The 21,797-nt window shown below is 42.0% G+C and overlaps 1 protein-coding gene across 1 annotated transcript in view; it reads left to right on the forward strand.

Moving 5' to 3' along the window:
- Farsb (phenylalanyl-tRNA synthetase subunit beta) overlaps positions 1 to 21,797 on the forward strand; it is a 63,153-nt gene that overhangs the window by 25,069 nt on the left and 16,287 nt on the right. Inside the window, exons 11-15 of the mRNA XM_006972125.4 lie at positions 2,083 to 2,144; positions 2,367 to 2,574; positions 3,014 to 3,094; positions 7,294 to 7,386; positions 10,670 to 10,787. Coding sequence (XP_006972187.1) covers positions 2,083 to 2,144; positions 2,367 to 2,574; positions 3,014 to 3,094; positions 7,294 to 7,386; positions 10,670 to 10,787 — 562 coding nt within the window. The remainder of the gene's footprint in view (positions 1 to 2,082; positions 2,145 to 2,366; positions 2,575 to 3,013; positions 3,095 to 7,293; positions 7,387 to 10,669; positions 10,788 to 21,797) is intronic.

Genomic DNA, 21,797 nt, shown 5'->3' on the forward strand with positions numbered 1-21,797 from the left:
GGCCTCATGGGTGCCAGGGCAGAGCTTGGAACAGCAGCAACACAGCAGCGTTGCTAAGATGAGGGACAGAAAAGGGCTTAGGTTTTTTTAAAGATGACATTTCAGGGCTACCCATTATAAGAGAGCAAGTCCAGTGCCGTCCCAACAGGATATCCAGCCCCAGGGCTGGATCTGAGGGGTTTGTGAAATGAAAAAATAGGTGGCGTCTGTGTGGTGGGAAAATCTTCAGTGCTTCATTCCAAGTCCATGCATGTGGACAAAGGAAGAATTTCTGGTTGCTTTTTTTTTTTTTCCTGAGACCAGAACCTTAGCCCATGCTGGCATCAAACTCATGATCCTCTTGCTTCGCCCCTTCGGTGCTGTGACCCAGGTGTGCACAACTTCATAATGGTTTTTTAAATGTCTAATTTGAAGAACATTGTTCAAAAAACAAAAAGTATTCTATGTGTATGGGAGCTCTGCCTGCATGTGTATCTGCACCATGTGCATTCAGTGCTTATAGAGGCCAGAAGAGGACATCAAATCTCTTCTCTTGGAACTGGAGTTACAGTTGGTTGTGAACCATCATGTAGATGCCGGGGATTGAACTTGGGTCCTGTGAAGATCATCTTTCCATCAAAGTTCCCTTTCTTTTTTTTTTTTAATATGAGGAATTATCAGGTTTTAATAAAACAGTATATATTTTTGTAAAGAAGAGGAGAAATATAAAGTTTTGTTTGCTTTTTCCTTGTGTAGATAGCCTCATGAAAGCAAACTTACCCCAGAGCGGGGTGGGGGTGGGGGTTGTTCACAGAGTAAGATGTCCCAAGGGGCAGTACTCCTTCTGTCTGTGATACCGTGGAGGTTGTTGTCTTTCACTAGTCTTGCTGCTACCTAGAAAGGAGTAAGGGTTTGGAGGTCAGTAATTAACAGTGTGAGCTTTGAAGCTAGTCTGCCTCCTCTCTTCATTATTCATGCGTGCACTGTGTGCACTCGTTAACAGTGTGCACATCGAGGATAATGTGGGTAAGTGTTCGTAAGCTGTTTGCAAAGGTGGTGGAGAGCCTCGGGTTCATGCATGTGTGCTTTCACTGAAGATAGTAAGGTTGTGTGCCATTTGAAGGAGAGTGAATGGCAGCTTATGACATGTTCCCAGCCACTGTACTGTCTCCTGGAGCAGATTGATAGGCAGGTCTGGGGACATCATAGTGGTTTTCTACTTGGGAAATGGTAACAGAAATTTATTCTTTTAAAAAATTTAATTATGGGAATTGGGGATTTAGCTCAGTGGTAGAGCAGACTCTCAGTTCCAGGAAATAGATAGATGGATGGATGATAGATAGATAGATAGATAGATAGATAGATAGATAGATAGATAGATAGATAGATAGATAGATTGATTGATTGATTGATTGTGTTTATTTAGGGTGTATGAACTATAGCACCCAAGTGGAAGTCACAGGACATCTTGCAGGAGACATCTCTCCTATCGTGTGGGATTCAGGTCATCTGATATGGCAGCAAGCTCCTTTACTCACAGAGCCATTTGGCTGACCTGAGATATGTGCTCCCTAGGTCTCACTAGTACAATGAATGGTACATTATGACAGTTGGATTGTTGTCCCTTGGTCATATACTTTAACTGCATAAGACCAAACATTTGTAAACATCTTAGAAATGATACAGTATGATAGTGTTGCACTGTAGGAGTGGGATGACCTTGTAAAAGAAAAATGTTCGGGATTTATATTATTTCCAAACAGTAAAAAAATAATTTAGGACGGAAAATATTCATACATGAATCAGGTTTAACAAATTGGTTCTATAATAATATTTCGAAACCTCAGGTTTAGTCTGGGCAGTGGTGGCACATGCCTTTAATCCCAGCACAGAGGCAGAGGCAAGCGGAGTTCAAGGCCAGCCAGGGCTGTTACACAGAGAAACCCTGTCTCTCAAAACTGAAACAAAACCCCCTCAGGTTTATTTCAGAGTATGGCTCTAAGAGCAGTCTCTTGGATGGGTAACAGAGCTGCAACAACTGACTGACTAAGAAAGACTAGAAAACTGCGTCTGATGATTAAGTTTTCAAACTTTCTTTCTCAGGAGCTGGCTTACAGAAAGGAGATGGTGAGAGCTGATTTCATTAATAAGAAAGTTGGAATCAGGTATGCTTTGAAACTTATTTCTGGTGGGAGAGAAGAGAATTCAAGCATAAAGTATACAGCGAGTTATTTTTCTTGAAAGAATGCTTGATAGTAAGCTAGGATATTTGATACCTAACAATTCAGAAAGAGAGGTTACTATTTCAGGTCGAAACTATCTTGGAACAGAATGTAAGCGTGTTTCACCTACTCCAGTGAAGCTTATGGTTTGTGCATTTTTTTTAGGGAATCTCCTGCAAACCTTGCCAAGCTCCTGACCAGGATGTGTCTGAAGTCAGAAGTCATAGGTGATGGCAATCAGATTGAGGTTGAAATTCCTCCCACCAGAGCGGACGTTATCCATGCATGTGATATTGTGGAGGACGCAGCTATTGCTTATGGATATAACAACATTCAGATGACTCTGCCGAAAGCATACACCATAGCTAATCAAGTAAGATTGCACCTTTAAATAAACACTCCTCTTGTTAGCAACTGACTGTTGAATGCCAGGAAGGCTTGGAGACAAACAGAACCCGGGAATTAAGCAGCATTTGGATGTGCTTTGCTAGGGGAGGCCTTTGCTAGGGGAAGGACACGAAACAGATGCCCAGATGATTAGAGAACCTGTGATGACTAGTTCTTTGAAGAAGGACAGCTTTCAAGTGTGGCGCTCTTGTTGAATCTCTTTAACGGGAAGATTCATTTTCTCAGTTGGGCCCGAAGGCAGATGCTGTCCTGTGAGCGAGGCGGGGTGGGAGGCTGTTGGCTAGCTGTGATGGGGGTGTTAGCTGGGGAGGGGAGGGGTTGGTTCCTTTGAGGGGTGTGTTCTGCAGGAATCTGCTAAAGAAAACAGCAGGTTGGAGATGTGTGGTGTGTTGCTTTCCTCTCAGGTTCCTATCAACAAGCTCACAGAACTCCTCAGACTCGATATGGCGGCTGCCGGCTTCACTGAGGCACTTACCTTTGCTCTGGTACGTTTTCAACTCACTTCTGGCTGGCTGACTGTTTTCCTGGAATCCCTGAATTGTCTATTCTGTGATTCCTTATGTGAATCTATAAAGTCTAGCCTGCTGAAACTTCCAGATTCTGAAAGAGAAACTTTGTTCCTTGAGATCGTACAATTTTTAGTAAAGAAAAATGGGGAGTTTTTCTTTGACTAGTCATAGAAGACTGTGAAAGCCTAGGGAAAAAAAAAATCCGAAGGACAGATGACCATGTGCTTTATATTTGATGTAAGTGTGGAAGGTGCACAATGAATTTCATAAAAAGATTTGTTAGGTTAGAATATTCGGTCTTAATTTGGTTGTGGCTGTACCCACTAGATGCCGCCCTGGTTAAGGTCTTGGGAACTGTTCCACATTAGACTTATTTCTTTGTCTTTGAACATGTTCACAAACATTTGCTTTGAGTTGAAAAACTGACATAAAAGGCCTAAATCAGGAAATGAATGTTATTACAGAATCAGAAGGAACTTGGCCTCTCTCTCTCTCCTCAGGCTGACCACTGAAAGCAGTAAATGTGCCTGTAGTTTGTATGGTTTCCCCTGGCTGAGAATGTCCGCGGTGCCCAGACTCCTCTTGGCTAGCCCAATGAGCTCGATTTAACAACCTGTGGATGAGGCAGCTGCCTCGCTTCCTGATGCCCAGCCCTAGCCCTGAGGTTCTAACCCTTCCGAACATTAGGTGATGGGTCCGAGGCAGCATCTGTTAGCAGGCACTGCACCTGTGGGAAGCGGAGCTGGAAAGGGGAGAGCTGACACAGTGCACACAACAGTCCTCAGAGTCAGGGCTGGGGGCCCAGTGCCTGACCCCTCAGCTCGTGTGCACTAGCCTTAGAGTGCCATGCCTCTCTCTCGTGGGTAGACATTCATTCCCATTTGTGAGCAGTCACCATTTTACACACAGTGACGTATAAAACTTAGCATTGAGAAATGTGTGTGCTTTTTTAAAATACACAGTGACAGAGGAAACAATACATTATCATTTTGAAGGATTTCAACTTTATAAAATACAAAGTTGCTGTTTCCACTTGTGATTCTGTTCTTTTTCCCCAAACTAACTGCAGTTAAGACTTTGGCTTGTAGTTCTCACTGCCTTCTATTAGTGCCTTTTGATTTTGTGATTGAGTCCATGTATCTTATAGGAGCACAGAAGCTGCCTCTTGCCTAGGGCCTGCTCTGCAGGGAGGCTTCACCCCCCACTGATGACTGTATGTACATGGTACCAGTTCTTCTCAGGAAGTGTTCCTATCCTCCATAGCAGCTAGAATAACTTCTCTGTCAGTCCCTCCATCCCCCATGCAACCACAGGTACGCGCCCAAGATTCCAGCCCAGGCCTGGTATGAGCCAAAGCTTGTGACTGAATTATAGCCCTCGAGTGTCATACTGAGCAGTCTGCTCAGCTGTCCAGTCACACATTTATGTTCATTGTCTGGGAGGAAAGGAGTGAGGGGCTGGAGAGGACAGATCTCACATAAAGTTTCCTGTTAGAAGTCTTTATAGGGGCTGGAGGTTTAGAGCACTGGCTACTCTTGCAGGGGACCCAGGTTCAATTTCAAGCACCCCATGGTAGCTCACAACTATCTGTAACTCCAGTCCTAGGGCATCTAATACCTTCTTCTGGCTTCTGTGGGCACCATGCACTCATGTAGTGTACAGACACACATGCAAGACAAAACACCTATGTGCATAAAATGAACAAATAAATAATCAAATTTAAAAATCTATAAAGTTCTGCATTTTCTAAACAGCTCAACGTTGCTAGTCTGTATTGTTAAATCCAGTTTGCCCAAGAGTGATGACAGTCTTCCAAAGCTGGTCCTTGACTTCTTAACAAGCAGTTCACTTTTTAGCATTAGGATTTTTTTTTTACTAATACTGCATACTAGGTGTAATATTTTCTTTTATAAATTGACTCAGTTTTAGAATTAAATGTCTACTTTAACCTTAAGAGTAACACTTATGATTGTGGGTTTTGTTTGTTTGTTTTTCGAGACAGGGTTTCTCTGTGTAGCCCTGGCTGTCTTGGAACTCACTCTGTAGACCAGGCTGGCCACCAACTCAGAGATCTGCCTACCTTCTGCTTCTTGAGTGCTGGGATTAAAGGCGTGTGCCACCACCGCCCGGCTATGATTATGGCTTTTATACTTGTTCTATTCCCTAACCTTATAGTAGACACATAAATGCTAATATTGAAGACCATCTTCCTTCCTAGGCCTTAGCTACTATCACTTGAGGGAAGCTTATTGAAAATGCTTCAGATTGTCTTGATTGTTTCCCATTACATTATGAAGCACAAGGTCACTCAGATGCATTGGGATGTTGACCTGTGTCTGGGGAGCCTTTTTTCCTTTCACACAGCCAGAGCTAGTTCTGTTTGAGAGCCGGTAGGTAATGTAAATGCATTTGTAAAATGACTGATCACAATGTATTTAAATCTTGTTACAAAAACTCCCCTCTGCACTGGACAAAGTGGTGTTTTTTCAGTATGGTTCAGGCTTTCTCTCTGGAGCACAGTAGTGTGGACTCTGTTCTGTTACAGTTTGAAGACTTTTTCAACAAAGTATGGCAGAGCTGGGTCTGGCGGTACACACTAGCACAGATGTAATGTCAGCGCTGAGGAGGCTGAGGTAGGATGGTAATCAGTGCCAGCCCGGGCCTTGAGTGAGCTCAGGCAGGAGTTGCTAGGGCAGGCATTAGGATGCAGTGAAGACAGAATTCTTCTCAGGTGAGCTGGCTGTTTACCTTCTCTCAGCTCCAGGCTTCCTACTGGTCCAGTGCCTGGCAAACAACAGCTCTTTAGTGCTTTGAAGGCCTCTACTTGAAGATGCCTTTTAGAACAGTTCCATGACCAATATTGCCTAAAGTTTGGATAAGCCTCGAGGAACTTGGCGGCACTAGCTTTTCATGTTAAGTGTTTAATTATTTTTAAAAATGGGGTAATTGTTTATTTTTTGTGGTGATTTGTTGTCATCACTTGATCATTTTATATATATTTCTAGTACTTTCTGTCAGGCCTTGGAGATACATTATTTCTAAATCTTGATCCTCACTAGATTTGTTGGATCTAAGAGTGAGTTTTGTTCTAACGTCTGCCTACTGCTCTGGTTTCTGCCCGTGGATAAGAATGAAGCAGTTTACTTGTCTTAGGAGCTACATGGGCCATGTGTAGGGAAAGTTAAATGGTGAGCATCTCAAAGAACAGTGAGCAGAGTTCAGTCATGTGAATTCTCCCAGTTCCACAGCCTGCCCCAAATCAGTGCAGACTTTTCTGGGATTGCATTGGGAGTCAGGAAGCCTGAGGAAACCAAGGAAGGGAACTGTCTTAGTTAGGGTCCTATTGCTGTGAAGAGACACCATGACCACAGCAACTCTTAGAAATGAAAACATTGAATTGAGGGGGCTTGTTTATAGTTTTAGAGGTTTAGTCCATTATCGTCATGGTGAGGAACATGGCGGCATGCAAGCAGACATCATGCTGGAGCTGAGAGTGCTACATCTTGACTTAGAGGTAACAGGAAGTCAACTGGCTGTCACACTGAGGGAAGCTTGAGCAAAAGAGACCTCAAAGCCCGCCCCCACAGTGACACACTTCCTCCCACAAAGCCACACCTCCTAATAGTGCCACTCCTTTGGGAGCCATTTTCTTTCAAACCACCACAGGGACTCTTAATGGTACTGCTAGAGATATTTTTACATAAGAGGTGCAAGAGAAGTCACTTATGTAGCTAGAGCCTTGGGTTGGCCTGAATGTGGTACTGGGACATTTTTGCCTACATAAAGGCAGGCAAAAATGTAGTGTTCAGAAAACAGATAGGAATCAGGAACTTAGACTGGAAAGGTCAATGCGGGCCTAGTACAAAAAGGACTGGGTGTGGGTTAAACCCTCATCTCTACAGGAAATGTTAACCAGCTCCATGTTGTGGCTATAGCTCATCATAGAGAGCTTTTCGTGGTTAATTGTATCTTCTGTGGGCCTAAGCTTGGTGAATTACAAATGATAAATTATTGTCAGACCTAATAGATAAGACTCTTAGCTTATTATTAACTTACTGATTTATATAAAGAAGGTGCATTGCTAAGAAACCACTGTAAATTGAATGATAGCATTAAATACTTTTAAATTTTGAGTTAGCCATTGCCCATACTAATCTATTTTACATGTTCTTAAGTGCTCCCAAGAAGATATTGCTGATAAACTCGGCTTGGATATCTCTGAAACAAAGGCAGTTCACATAAGCAATCCCAAAACTGCTGAGTTCCAGGTAAGAATTTTAAGTAGATAAGAATTGGGGTAAAAGTCAAGTTTGTGGTAAAGGACATAGGAAAGCTCTCTTCTTCAGTTATTGTACATTGGGGTGAATCCTTAGAACATTTTAATGAACTTTCTTTAGATAATTTGCAGTTGGTCAGCCCTACCCTGCTGACACCCCCCACCCCCCACCCCCCCCCCCCGTGTGTGTGTGTGTGTGTGTGTGTGTGTGTGTGTGTGTGTGTGTATTAGTATTGAGTCTAGAGCCTTGTGCTTGGTAGAAGTTGGCTTGTTTAAAAAATATATAATATTTATTATTAATTATTATTATTATTATTGTTTTTGAGATGGTGTCTTACACTGTACCCCAGGCTGCCCTGGAACTCACTGCATAGCCCAGGTTGGACTCCCAACTGCTCACATTCAGCCTATTCTTAGTTCTTAAATGCTTTGAACTAGTTGGCTCAGCCACTCTTACCTGCATTTTCCACGTCATAATTGATGTTTACTTACTATTCTCAGCTTCCTCTCTTTCCCATTTATTTGTAGTAAATGGAGTAAAATGTATTCCTTCAATCCCCATAAGCCATTACGCTAGTTTTTGACTGCAGGTGGATTTTTTTTTTCTTTTTTTCTTTTCTTTTTTTTTTTTTTTGGTGCTCTCAGCTCACAAATAACAATATAGAGACTTACTATTAATTATTAAAGCTTGGCCTTAGCTTAGGCTTGTTCCTAACTAGTTCTTATAACTTAAATTAGCCCGTATCTTTTGATCTACATTCTTTTATGTGGCTCAGTTACCTTTGCTCTGTATTGCCCATCCTGCTTCCTCTGCATCTGGCTGTTAACTCTGCTTTTCTTCTTCCCAGTGTTCCTGTCTGCCTGGAAGTCTCACCTAGCTCTCCTGCCTAGCTGTGGGCCGTTCAGCTTTTTATTACACCAATAAAGCATTGCATTTTCACAGTGTACAAATATCTCGCGACATGGGACTATGCTTTGTGTCTTTCACTGTCACCTAAGCTTACCAGCAGTTCTGGCAAATGAGCTATACAGATATTTACTCAGCACATTTTCATTGAATCTGGGTGCATTTTTATTTGTTTAAGCTAAATGTATTTCCCTCCCTCAGTTTCATTATTGAGTGTGACACAAATTTTGTATTTCTCAAGATTTCTGTAACTGTTACATTCTTCAGAGTTTGTGTCCTGTCTGCTCTGCTTTATATAAATGGAGGAACAGCAGATCAGAGATGCATTAGCTGCTGCCATAAATAGCTGCAACTTAGCACACTCAGGAGTCAGTTTTTCTGGATAGGTACTCTGGAGATGACAGAGTATCCTTAAAACTGGCAGCTTTTGCGTCAGCCTGCTTCACCTCCCACTCTGCCATTACCAGTGCACTGAGCAGGTTGTTCTTGCTCATGGTGAAATTAAGTGTAAAGTGGCTTGCAGTTTGGGTATAGGCCTGTTCTTTTCCTGTGTGATTCTTAACTGTGGGTTCTTCTCCGACAGTGGATGTGCTATAGAATGGGCAGGAGAAGAGAAACATTATTTAGGGAAACTGGATTTTATCCCGATTATTATAAACAAGATTATCAAGTGTCACTGCTAACCCGGGACAAGGGAGGATACTTGATAATCTTGTTTATAATAATCGGGATAAAATCCAGTTTCCCTAAATAATGTTTCTCTTCTCCTGCCCATTCTATAGCACATCCACTGTCGGAGAAGAACCCACAGTTAAGAATCACACAGGAAAAGAACAGGCCCTGCTTGAGTTCTTGCCCTGACTTACCTCAGCAATGGGCTGTTAACTGGAAGTGTGAAAAGAAAGAAACCCTTTCCTCTGCTTTTGTTCATGGTGTTTATCATAGCAATAGAAACTCTAAGTCACTCATGTAGCTCAGGCAGGCCGAGCTGTAAGAGCTGAAGATGACCTTGAAACCTCCTAATCTTCATGCCTCTACCTCCAGGTGCTGAGATTACAGACACACACCAGCACATCTGGTTAGAGAAAAATTATCTTTTAAGTGTAGTACTTGAGCTGGCAAGATGGCACAGTGGAAGCGTACCAGCAAGGCTGACAACCTGAGTTTGATCCCTGGTACCCACATGGTCAATAGGCCAGACAGTTAATACTCCTTTAAAAGGTTACAATTTCTAATTTACGGAGTAAAATACCCTAGACCCAAGAAACAGTATAATGAGTTTGCTAAGATCTATAATAATGTAAGATATCTTGAAACAAGAGATTGTGTTAACTAACCTTTACTACGCTGCCATTAATCTTCCTAAGTCATCTCTTACTATGCCCAGCAGAGATGCTAAGTGTCATTATTGGTACCAAGGTATGGGCTTGGTCTCTGATATCAGATACAAGATACTAGAGCATCTGGAACACATCCTATGTAGAAAGGAGGGTACTCCAGTGTGAGAGGTAAAAAGCAGGTCCAACAGCTAAAAGTCAGGAAACCACTTTGCTTCCTAGTTGAGAGAGGGTCTTCCCGGCCCAGCATTCACCGTATATCCCAGACTGCTCATGAACTCATCACAGTCTTCTTCCTTGGCTCAGCTTTCCAGTGCAGGGATTCTGTGTTCTTGACTATGGTAGGCTGGAGACACAAGGTCTTGCTAAGCAGCTGAACTGACTTTAAACTGTGTTGCCCAGGCTAGCCTTGAACTCACAGTTCCCACTATCTAGTCTCCAAAGCCCTGGGATTACAGGCTTATAACCATGCCAGGATCAGAGAACTACATTTATTTTTTTATTTTACATTTACTATAAACGGATGGGAAAGAGAGGAAAGCTGAGAATAGTAAGTAAAGGTCAATTATGAAGTAAAAGACTCAGTAAGAATGATTGAGCGAGCTAGTTCAAATCATGTAAGAGCCATGTATAGACTGAATGTGAGCGTCCAGCCTGGGCTACTTCAGTTACTTTGTGGAAGGAGATAGGATATAAAATTTTTCATATGTACAACCTTGAGAGCTCAGGTTAATTTTTAAAATTATAATGAAAAACCAGTTTTTAGGTATGAATAGTCATTGAGTTGTGTTTGCTTCTCACTTTGATTTTAATCAGATTTATTGGTGTTTATTTTGTTAATTTGGAATGGAGAATATTTTCAGTTCTTTCAGTGAGTTGGATTTGAAAATTTGAAGTGACTCAGACATCTAGGCTTTGCTCTGTCCAAAAGAGTTTTCCTGTGAAGCCAGGGAGTTGGCCTGCTTTGTCTCCTTCAACAGTGAGTTTGTTGGTTGTTCTCAAGTCAGTGCAAATTCCCATCTTTCCTGTAGGTGGCGCGTACTACCCTTCTTCCTGGCCTTCTAAAGACCATTGCAGCAAACCGGAAGATGCCACTTCCTCTCAAACTGTTTGAAATCTCTGACATTGTAGTAAAAGATTCTAGCAAAGGTAAGAGTGAGCTACCTGTGATTTGCATACTTAAGCATTTTTATTGTGTGAATTTCAGCTCTGTGGAGAAGTTAGCATGCTTACACATGTACATGCAACCATGTGTCTTTCTTCCACGTTGCTATCACCCTCCTCCTAGTATTTAGTGTCAATTGAGTTAGTACATCATTTTATCAGCACAGTCTTGAGATGGCAGTTCTAAACCTAAGCTCTACCACAGCTGTATGTTTATTGTTAAATAAAAAAGTCACACTCTTATTAAATACCCCATTTAAGTGTCCCAGGCCCCCCTCCCGCCATTTGATCAGTTGATTTTAGTGATTGACTTATTTGAATCTGAATGCTTGCGGTGCCTAGGCTTTGGTGCCTAGGCTTTGGTGCCTAGGCTTTGGTGGTTATGTCTCTCGTTTCCTGGAATGGAAAGCACATGTTCTTAAAGAATTTATTAATTTGTGGGAGGCAGTGGCGCACACGCCTTTAATCCCAGCACTCAGGAGGCAGGGCCAGGCGGATCTCTGTGAGCTCGAGGCCAGCCTGGTCTACAGAGTGAGATCCAGGACAGGCACCAAAACTACACAGAGAAACCCTGTCTCGAAAACCAACAAAAACCAACAAAAAAATGAATTTAATAATTATGAGGAGCCCTAATGAAACTTTACCTTAAAAAACACCATAGAGAGAACAGGAAATGTAGTTCAGTGGCAACACGTGATGTGAATATGCATGGGTCCCTGAACTCACCTGAGTACACCCCTCTCCCCGGCCCTCTGGGAGGGGGAAGGAAGGAAGGACAGAGGGTCACCAGAGCACTCCGAAGACTTTCTTTCCTTCACTCTGGCACACAGCATGGCATTGTCGTCGGGCTTTGATGGCCCCCACACTGTTGTTGTAACAGTGATTGTGAATGCGTTTTATAGTTTTTCCCTTTGAAATATCTAAGTTCAGAGTTCTTAACTTAGTCTGCGAGTATTTTGGTTCAACACTTAGAATGCATGGTTATTTAATAAATATAAATTTAAGAGTTTTGGAAGCCTGATTTTCCTGAAGTCTGTCTTTCTAATGCAAACTCAAGTTCAGTTGGTTGTCTAGACCTATAAGTGCTGTGGTCCCTGGGTGAGCAGTGCCTCAAGTGACTGCTTTGCTGCTAGCCTTCATTGGTTCTTTGATTTCATACATCAGTCCTTATGATTATGAGTGGTTCTTAAGTCCAGGCTGTAGTCTGTAGAATTTTCTTGTGGTGGCAAATCTATACAAAAAAATAGGAAGTTATTATTATTATTATTATTATTATTATTATTATTATTATTTTAGTGTTAGGTGCAGAGTTTTGAGAATTGAGCTTCCCATGAGTATAGGCAGTGAAAGTGCAGGGTTGCATTTATCTGTTCATTCTGACTGTTTTCTTCCACATTTATTCTTTGAGCCTCATAGTGCCTTGATCTTCTCTGGGGTCCTTGTAATTATAAATACAGGATTAGGTAGCCACACTCTTTCAGCAGTGGGCCCTTTGCAGTGACTGACGGGGCTCACTAATGGCTCTTCAGGGCTGGGTGTGCTCACAGTCCGAGGGGGAGAGTGAGGGGCAGTGAGGATCCCGCACTGGCTGCACAGTTTGCCTGTAGCCATGGAGGAGTACATTGTTGTGTTTTAGGACTGGGTGCGTGTGCCTGACATGGCTTTTGTTGTTATGTGTTTTAGCTCAGATATTTGCATTCTGTTGAGCTTTTTCTCATCAGGAAGAACGTCTCTCTAGCCAACCTCTGTTGTGCCTGTCTTAGTTAAAACTGTTCTACTGTTTTCTTCATGGTTCATTTCCATTCAGTGCAACTTGACCCTTTGTCTTGCATTGGCTTATTCTTTTTCTTTAATATTTTCCATCGTATCAATAGCATTTGAGAAATCAAGGGAAGTAAATTGCTCGATCGTGAAAACGCATTTCCTTTCATTGAGATGAAGTATGTTTTCTGTTTAAGTGGACCTGGATCTTATTTCATAACAAAACCTTTTCTGATGCAGTATTCTAAATATGTGCATGTGGATTCTCTCCTAGTCATTGGCCTGCAGGAAAGGGTCTACAGCATCTGGAGCGGGGGCAGCAGGGACTCTGGGTTCTGCAGACTGCAGCTGCAAGGCGTGAGTTTAGTCAGGCTTCCTGTGGTGTACAGTTTATTTGAACTCTGTGGCTGTCTTCTCATCTGTACAATGGGGTAATAACAGCCCTTACTTTATTAGTTGCTGTAAGGATCCAGCGAAACTGCATTTGGAAAGTTTCAGCCAGATAGTAAGTGGTGGCTGCTCTTCTTGTTAGGGTGGTGGCCGTCCCAGGGCCAGATGCTGCTGGCCTGGGTCATGCCCATTTTTTGCCATATGCTTGAAAGTCCAGGATGGCCAGCAGTGTTACTGTGCTTTGTTCAGACAATGGAGTTTGATTTTTATCCTAACCTCTAAGGGACTTTGTGTCATAGGATTTTCTTCTTTTGTGGGTTTTTTTTTTTTTTTGTTTTTTTTTTTACCTTTCATACTAATATAAGAGTTTACTTTTAAAAATAAATCACAGAAATATTGTTCTTGGAGTGATTTATGATGTTTCTCTCTCTTTATTTTTTGGGTGACAAGCTAGAAGTCATCTCTCTCTTAGATGTATGCTAAGCCATGTGTTCCTAAATGAAACTTTTTTAGTAAAAAAAATTGAAACCACCAATAGTTAAATGATCAAGGGATTTTCCAGTTAATATGAAAGTTCCCAAATTCTCCTTAGTGAGCAATCCCCAAATTATTAGTGAAGATGTGTAGCAAGCATGAGCCAGGTTGTCTCATTCACCATGGTGATAGAAAAGTAGAAACTATTTTCGACTTTAAGAGCGCTTGCCGAGCAAGCTTGAAGATCTGAGTTTGGATCCTCAGAACCCCTGTGCCTGTAGTCTCAGGGCGAAGGAGGCAGAGACTGGCAGGACCCTGGAGCTCACAGGGCACCCAGCTTAGCCAAGCTCAGTTTGGAGGGAATGAGCAGACTGTCCTGGGAATGTAGAGAATGGAGCTCCATCTGCCAGGAACCCTAGCACTCCTAAACCTCACGTCAGTGTCTGCTTAGCAAACGGCTTCTGAAATGAAAATGGAAGTAGAGTCTTGTGTGGATTTCCATGTTTTCCTGTCTGTCTCAAGTTCCTCTGAGAACAGGCAAAAGACAACTGCCATTTTCCTGCTTGACCTAGTCGAACATTCCCTCTCCTGTGGAGTCCTCTCACTAGCCATCGTGATGAACGAGGCTGTCAGGCTGCCAGTTTTGCAACTGACTCAGGCACACTTTTCAAGCCTTAAGACTTCCCCTGTAAATCAGGCCCATTTGGCTTGTCTGAGGCCGAGCCAGCCACTGCATTTGCTGAGCCTCAAGAGCCGAAGTTGCTGTAACACTTTTAAAAATTAGTCATGACTCAGGGGACTAAGCTGATTTATCCCTTTTGTTGGGCAGAGTGGCATGTGTTTTTGGAACAAGAAACTTGAGTGCAGACTCTTGCCCTGGGGTAAGTTTTTCAGTTTTGGAGCAGGGAGGGTAGCAATGGAGACCATGCGAGGCTGCTGTGTGAGTTACCGGTTGGTTTCAGACGTTAATAGCGCATTCATTTCAATGCCAGGAAGAACCATATTGTAAACAAAGTATTTTTAAAAGCCAGAAAAACTGCAGAGATAAGCAAAGGACCGTCTGCCTGGAAAAGCTAGCTCATTTTGCACAATCCAGTCTTCCACTTTTTAAACAAAGTTGAATTCTGCAGCCACAGATCGTCCCTCAGTGCTCAGGGAAGCTGCCAGAATCTCACTGAAATGACCAAAGAAAGCAGGTCTCTAGGTTAAAGAGGGTTAAGTCTAAAATGAAACAAGAGCCTAAGAACATGAGCTGGGCTTTGTAAAGGGTCTCAGTGATTTCTACCAGCAAGATCCGACCAGCAGGATCTATTAATCCACGGTTCAGTGTGGCATGCCTCTGTGGCCAAATCTCAGAATCAGTTGCCTACACTTGGTTTCAGCAGCAGCATTTCAGAAAGTTTGGATCTGAGTAGTTGCTGTGCTCAGTGGAGTGGGTTAGAGCACTTACCCAGGGCTCTAGATACCCTTCTTTTCTTCTCGAAGCATGATCATTCTAAGTTTTGACTTACTTAGACCTTCTTCCTCCATCCTCAAGAGCGCTTAGCAATCCTGCTTTGAACTCCATTCCCCTGCCTCCAGGTTCCAGTTAAATAGTTCCCAAACTTTGACATTGTGCCATAAGCTTCTCTAAGTGAGAGGATGGTCTGTTTTTCCTTACCTTCCTCAATGCATGTGGACATAGAGCATTTTGGGTTGAAGCCTTTAATTGCAAGATCTGTTTCAGGGTTCTCGTTTCTTCCTCCTCCCTTGAGCACCATGGCTGCCACAGAACCGAACTGTTGGTCTTTCTACGTGTTTGTTTCCTCAGCTTACTGTACATACACATGCAAACATGGGTGTGAGTGTCTTCTGTCTTGCATTACAGAATATTAAATATAGGGTGCAGACATAAGGCCTTTGGTTAACGGAGTGAAGGAACAGGTCAGGTCTTTAGAACTTTTGATATAACTATGTGTTTGTAAAGGCTCAGTAAGAACATTTTGTTATAGGCTTGTGAGTTCCTGTCTTCTGAGACATTGTCCATCAATTCTGGAGCTTCAGATAATGGAAGATTATCCAGCATCCACATGTGGAATGCGGCTTTCTGAAGAGGGCTTATGTCATCAGTCTGGATTAATTTAATTTCACCAGTTCATATTTTTGGCATGTAGAATTTCCAATTAATAATTCAAAAAACATGGGTGTAAGGAGACTGACGTTAACAATTTTTGAAGTAGCATCCTTCGCATATGTGATGGCATCTTAGCTGTGTAAATAAATCATTTTTAATATAGAAAGTTATTTTAGTGTGCTTGGTTCCACATAGTTAAGATCTGCTAACGTGAGTATAATGTACCCTGTCATGCATCCAGTACTATATTTTTTTAATAGATAAAAATCCATTCCAGGTTTATGTTAACTAAATAAAATCCAACCCTCAGGAATATAATTTTTTTCCCTGTATGCACTGAGAATTTTAGAGATTTCTTTTCATATTTGTTTCTTGGCTTTTCAGCATCATTTTAAAAGAAAAGTGTGACTTTTGGTGCTGCAATATAGAGGCATTTTAGGGAAGTTGTTGGTATTTTTTATGATTGAACATATATTTATAATATTCTTACATTTTCATGAATGTGTGTTATTGATTTAAGAATTTTTAATTAAAAAAAAAGATCACCAAGCAATGGTGGCACATGTCTTTGATTTCAGCACTTGGGAGGTAGAGGCAGGTGGATCTCTGTGAGTTCAAGGCCAGCCTGGTCTACAGAGCGAGTTCCAGGACAGAAGGCTATATAGAGAGAAACCTTGTCTTACAGTCGGGGGTGAGGGGAGGGAGATTCTTCAACTTTTCCCTTGTTCCACACCTAGAATTCACTGCCAGACCTCATGCATACCTGCAGCCATATTTTGCACTTCTGTGTGTAGCTGTAGAGCTTTTATAGTAGACACAAATGTGGTCTTACATGGTCTAGCCTGTCTGAATGCATGCTATCAATTTTGTTTTTAATTCTTACATAATATTCTACCATATGGAAGCAGAGAATGTTCTTACTATGAGGATGAATGTATAGATTACAAGACTTCCTAAAGTATGTCTTACAATGAGTATCATTTTCTCTTGTACAAATACATGTTTTTAGAAATGCAATTTGCTAGTCCCTAAGTGTACACATTTAAATATTTGACAATTTAGTAAATTCTTTTCTAAAATATTTTTAACTGATTGCTTTTTCTTTTTTGTTTTGTTTTGGTTGGTTTGAGATACATCTTTCTATGTGACCCTGACTTTCTTCAAACTTACAACCTGCTTCCACTTCCTGAGTAGTAGGATTACAGGTGTGAACCAGTATACCCAGCATATATTAATACATTGCATATGTTACTATAGTGAATATATTAATTATACCTATAGAATGGACTTCACAATGCCATTTTCTTCTTGTTTTCCTCCCTGTCCTTTCTTCTTGAAACACGTACCTCTGCCTGGGTTGGAACTTGCTATGTAGACCAGGCTGGCCTCAAATCTGACTTCCTTTGCCTGCCAAGTGCTGGGACTAAAGGCCATTATGCCATTTTCATACATGCGTGCAATGTGTTTTCAGACCACCGCTGCTTGTCCCTGTCTCACTGCTGCCGGTCTCCCCATTTAGCCTCTTGCATTTCCATGTTTTCATTTTATTTATTTATAGTCCTATCAGGAGTATATCAGGGTTCTTGTTTCCCTGTGTCAGCTGTGGTTTTTCAAGGTGTTGTGTTTTCGTGGGATTCTTGGGGCTTTTGTAGGTCATTTAGATTGTGCTCAAATTCTTTAGGAGGTAAACTTGTAGCATGAGGTATGGTTCTGTAGGTGCTGGTGTTGAAATGTCAGAGGTAGGCCAGACTTAGAAAAGAGTGATCTGCTTCATTTTCCAAGGCTAGCTAACTGTTCATCTCTAGCTTGAGCACAATATCCAGCCCTAGATTATTCTAGAAGCTTTTTTTGTTCTCCACATCCACTTTCTTTCTAACAACATCTTTTCTTAGGCTTCTGGGTACATGTGAGAGTAAGGAAGACTCTGTGCCCTGGATAATATGCTACCAGAAACCACTAATTCACCTCTAACCATTGGTGCAGACAGGATATATACTACATGGGAGCCTATGCCAAAGCCTAGAAAATTTGTGTAAGTCACATGCTAGAGACATCATGTACCATTCCCTTTTATTTTTCTTTAAAAAAAAAAAAAGTCATTTGTTTGGTATCCTTTGAGCTCACAGAACTGCATCTAGCCATCCTCCTTTGGGTGGTTTAGATCCGCTCTCTCCGGGCAGTGCTTTGAAGTCTGTGAAATACACGTATAATTTAGGCTGACATGCTTGGCAGGCCCATTGAGAAAGCAGATTGTTTGATGGCATGACACAAGAGGTCTGTTAACTGAGTTATAAAGAACTGAGGCATTTCCAGCAAACCCTAGCTTCGGCACGAAGTCTCAATAGCTCTTACTTTGTGGCATGCGGTCGGTACTTCCAGTGATGTAATATGGCCTCTCTGCGCAGAAGGCAAGGAGGTGGGAATTTGAGGGTCGGACCTTTGAGGAACGTGAAAAGCAGTCAGCGGTGGAGTGGGGAGGGGGCACCTCCATAATGAGGTTAATACATAGTCCTAAAAGTCAGTGGCTTTTTGTAAGCTTATTGCAAAATTAAACCTAGAAGTTAATGTTTCTACAGGTATGTTGTAAACATCTTGAAACCTCTATTAAATGGAATAAGCTTTGATTTTAATTATTATCTTTTTGGAGACAAGGTCTTACGCAGCTTAGGATAGCTTCAAACTCACTGTGTACCCAAGAATAACCTTGATCTTCTCATGCCCCTGATGGGCATGTACCACCCACATCTCCAGCTCTTTTTTTAAACTTTTTAAATTTTTAAATTTTTTTTTCTTCTGCAGTCACTCAAAGCACTTAATTTGCTTTAAAAAATTCTATGTTTTTGGTCTAGATATTTGACTGTTATCAGAAATGTTCATTTTAAATAATTTGGAAATTAGGAAAAAGTAGTCCAAGGCAAAGGTTCCCCAAACCAAGCGCCTTTTCGTTTGCATTGGTAAGCTCTCTGAATGGTGGCCTTACTGTTGGCCTGCTCTCACAGCGAATATGGAACTACAAAGTCGTTTCAATACGTGCCTGTGTGTTAAAGTGGAAGCATGTGACACCAACAAATGGGTACCACATGGCAGGAATACCCAGAAGCAAGTCAGTAGTATGAAAGGGATAATTTAGTTCTGTTTCATTTAATTTTTTCCCTTCAGGAGGAGAGAGACAGAATGTGTGTGTGTGTGTGTGTGTGTGTGTGTGTGTGTGTGTGTGTGTGTGTGTGTTCACGTTCCTGCAGCAGAATTAGACCTCACTTCAGTTTGTGCGTGTTGCTGGGTTACCCGGCATTTCTGCCTGCCTGCCTTTAATATTGATCCTTCTCTTCGCACCTTTGATTATAGACTTTGGATAGCAGAGTTCTTTGTCCTGGAAGATGGAAACAACAATGAGGGGTGGCAATATGGAGTCACATTACCTCAGCTGTCCCTTGTGTTGCCTTGGAATATGCCCACTCTGTGCTCCTGGCCTGATGCGGTAGTTGCTTCCCTGTGCTGACCTCTTTTTCCAAACTTTAGTTGTGTATTCAGAAAATAAGTGTTGAGTTTGTGTGAGCCCCAGAGTGCCATTGACCTCCACTATCTAAGGAAAACTAGAGTGCCTTAAGCATAGTGTGCACCAAGAGGTGTTAAATGGTGAGAAGCAGTTCTTTCTCTGGGTCTATTTACTCGGAAGTTTACTCAGAATATAATCTTCATAAATTAACGTACTGTTGATGGACACAAATTCCAGATAAAAAAAATAATTTATTTTAGTGACTTAAATGAAATTCTTGAGAATCACGAAAACTTTGGAGAAGTAAAACATCTGTTCGTTGTACCAAAAATGTTTCAAGAATGCACATCCTTGACTATACATACATAAACAGCTATATATGGTCACACATGCATTTACCCTTATACCGTTTCCCTTCTAAAGCCTTTATGGCACACTGTAGGGTAGTGGAGAGGGTGTGGGTTTTAGTCAGTCCTGAGCAGGGCCTGGGTTGTAACTTCATAGCTGTGGAATTGATAATGATTAGCCCTCGCTATAGCTTGACTTCGGGCAACTTGACTTAATTGCCTGAGGTTTGGCTTCCATCTGTTCCCCAGCAGTAGTAATCCTGGCTGAGGAGGGTCTTGAGCTAAATAACGACACTGAGGGTTGGCTGATAGACACTCCGTACCTGGCCCGAGATTGCTAGTGCTGTGAATGTGGCAGTGTCTTGCTGTTTGTGCCAGCCATGGCTAGTAGCTCTCCCCTGTGGAAAAGCTGTAGAAGAGCTTTTGTTCAGTCCATGTGCACAGGAAGCAAGCAGCTTGTTGTGTTCACTTGATTTCCAAAGACAGATGTTATCTTCTTTCTTTTTCCCTAATTTAAAAAGCACAGTGAGGCCAAATGCATTCAGAATTTGTAAGAGCTGTGTGGCTTTAGGATCTGTTGAAGGGTTGTGGTATATACCTAAGTTATATGCCAGTTTTAAAGCTAAATGATGCTGTTGACTTTAAATCTTCCTTTATGTGCTATGTACTTTTTAAAGCACCACTGTGAAATCCCCAGCAGCATCCCCCTGAAACCCCCCCCCCCCATGTTTTCCCATTTTAGCCACGTTCGCCACATCTTACTCCACACAGCTGCCGTCCAGTCTCAGTTACTCCAAGTCTGCTTTGCTCACCTTGGCATGGGTGGATCATGCATCCTCCAGCCTCTGTGGCTGGCTGCTTTCACTCAGTACAGTGCCTCTGAGAGCTAGTCAGCCGCGTGTTAAGACCTTGACAGTTGCTGAGGATTTACCAGTGGTAGTTAGTATCTCACTGTGTTTCTACTACTTTGGTTCATTATCCAGTTTTCATTGGGGTTCATCTCGAGTTGTGATTCTTATTTGTCTTATTTTTATAGAAGGTATTGTATTAATCATGGAAAGATTTTGAAATAGAAGTGGAAAAAAAATGATCCCATTCAAACATAACCTGTAGATCTGTTTCTTTGGAGTCTTTTTCCCCAGTATGTGGCGTTGTCTGATTATGGCTATGTTTGTATAGTTTGATCCTTCCCACGCTTGTAGAAGTTGTTGTGGTTGTTTAAAACACAGCTAAGCTACCTTCCTCCTGAGCTCTGAAGTGCACGTCACAGCAGCAGTGCTGCATACTCGTGTGTGGAAGACCACTGGGTCTTTCTCATCGCCCCTGGCTGCGGCCCTGTGACCAGCAGTGGTAGTTCTCCACTTTCCTTCCCGTCAGCCCTGGAGGTCACCTTCTCACTCTGTTTCTGTGACCATGTGACTGTGAGGTGTGAGCTTGTGGTAGTGTCCTTGCCTTGCACACAGAAGACTTCAATACCTTACATAGGGGTTCATGTAATTTTGTCCTGCTGTGCTATTTCTCTTGCCATAATAGCTTCATATCTTTTGTTTTACTGCTTCCATGTAAAGAAAAGATTATTTTATTTTATCTGTATGAGTGTCTAGCTTGCATGTTTGTCTGTGCACCACATACGTGCCTGGTGCCCTTGGAGTTCAGAAGAGGGGGTCCAATTCCCAGGAACTGGAGTTCTGGATGGTTGTGAGCCATCATGTGGGTGCTAGGAACCAAACCACACTCCGTAAGAGCAACAAGTGCATTTAACCACTGAGTCATCTGTCCAGCCTCTCATTCCACATTTTAATTGTGAAGGTTTATATGGAATTTTATAAGTGTAACTTACACAGCTTTTTAAAGGTTATAAAACAGACAATACTGTAACTCCAACCTGGCTAAGAGGTGGACTGCTGGGGGCCTCAGCATTTGGTGTGATGCATCTGTTACAGTACCTCCCTATCCTGGGGCAGCCTCCCTCTAACTTGACCGATAGCCATTGCCTTGCTCTGCTTCATAGTTTTCCAACCTATGTGGGTTCTTTTAACAACATAATTTAGTTTGCTCTCCTTTTTAACTGGTTGGCCTTCTTTAAAAATAGAGGATCTAGGGGTCCTAAGTTCAGCCCCTGGCACACTGTCTCCATGTTTTTGTTTATATTATTATTGTAAGTGTTTGCTCTTGTCCATTAAGATAAGCTTTCACAGAAGGCTTCCTCACAGCCACCAAAATACTCTGAGAAGTGACTTGCTGTTCTTCATCCCTGTCTATGTCTCTAGTTCCTTATTGGAAATAATATAGGAAGTGTTTCTGCAGAAGCCTTTTTGGTATTTAGTATGATTATTTAGGTGGTATCATGAATAAAGAATATAAAGCAATAACTGGTACATTTTGCTAGAGTGTTTACAGCAAGTTTTACAAGC

Source organism: Peromyscus maniculatus, chromosome 13 (assembly GCF_049852395.1).
Source record: "Peromyscus maniculatus bairdii isolate BWxNUB_F1_BW_parent chromosome 13, HU_Pman_BW_mat_3.1, whole genome shotgun sequence".
In the NCBI taxonomy this organism is placed as follows: domain Eukaryota; kingdom Metazoa; phylum Chordata; class Mammalia; order Rodentia; family Cricetidae; genus Peromyscus; species Peromyscus maniculatus.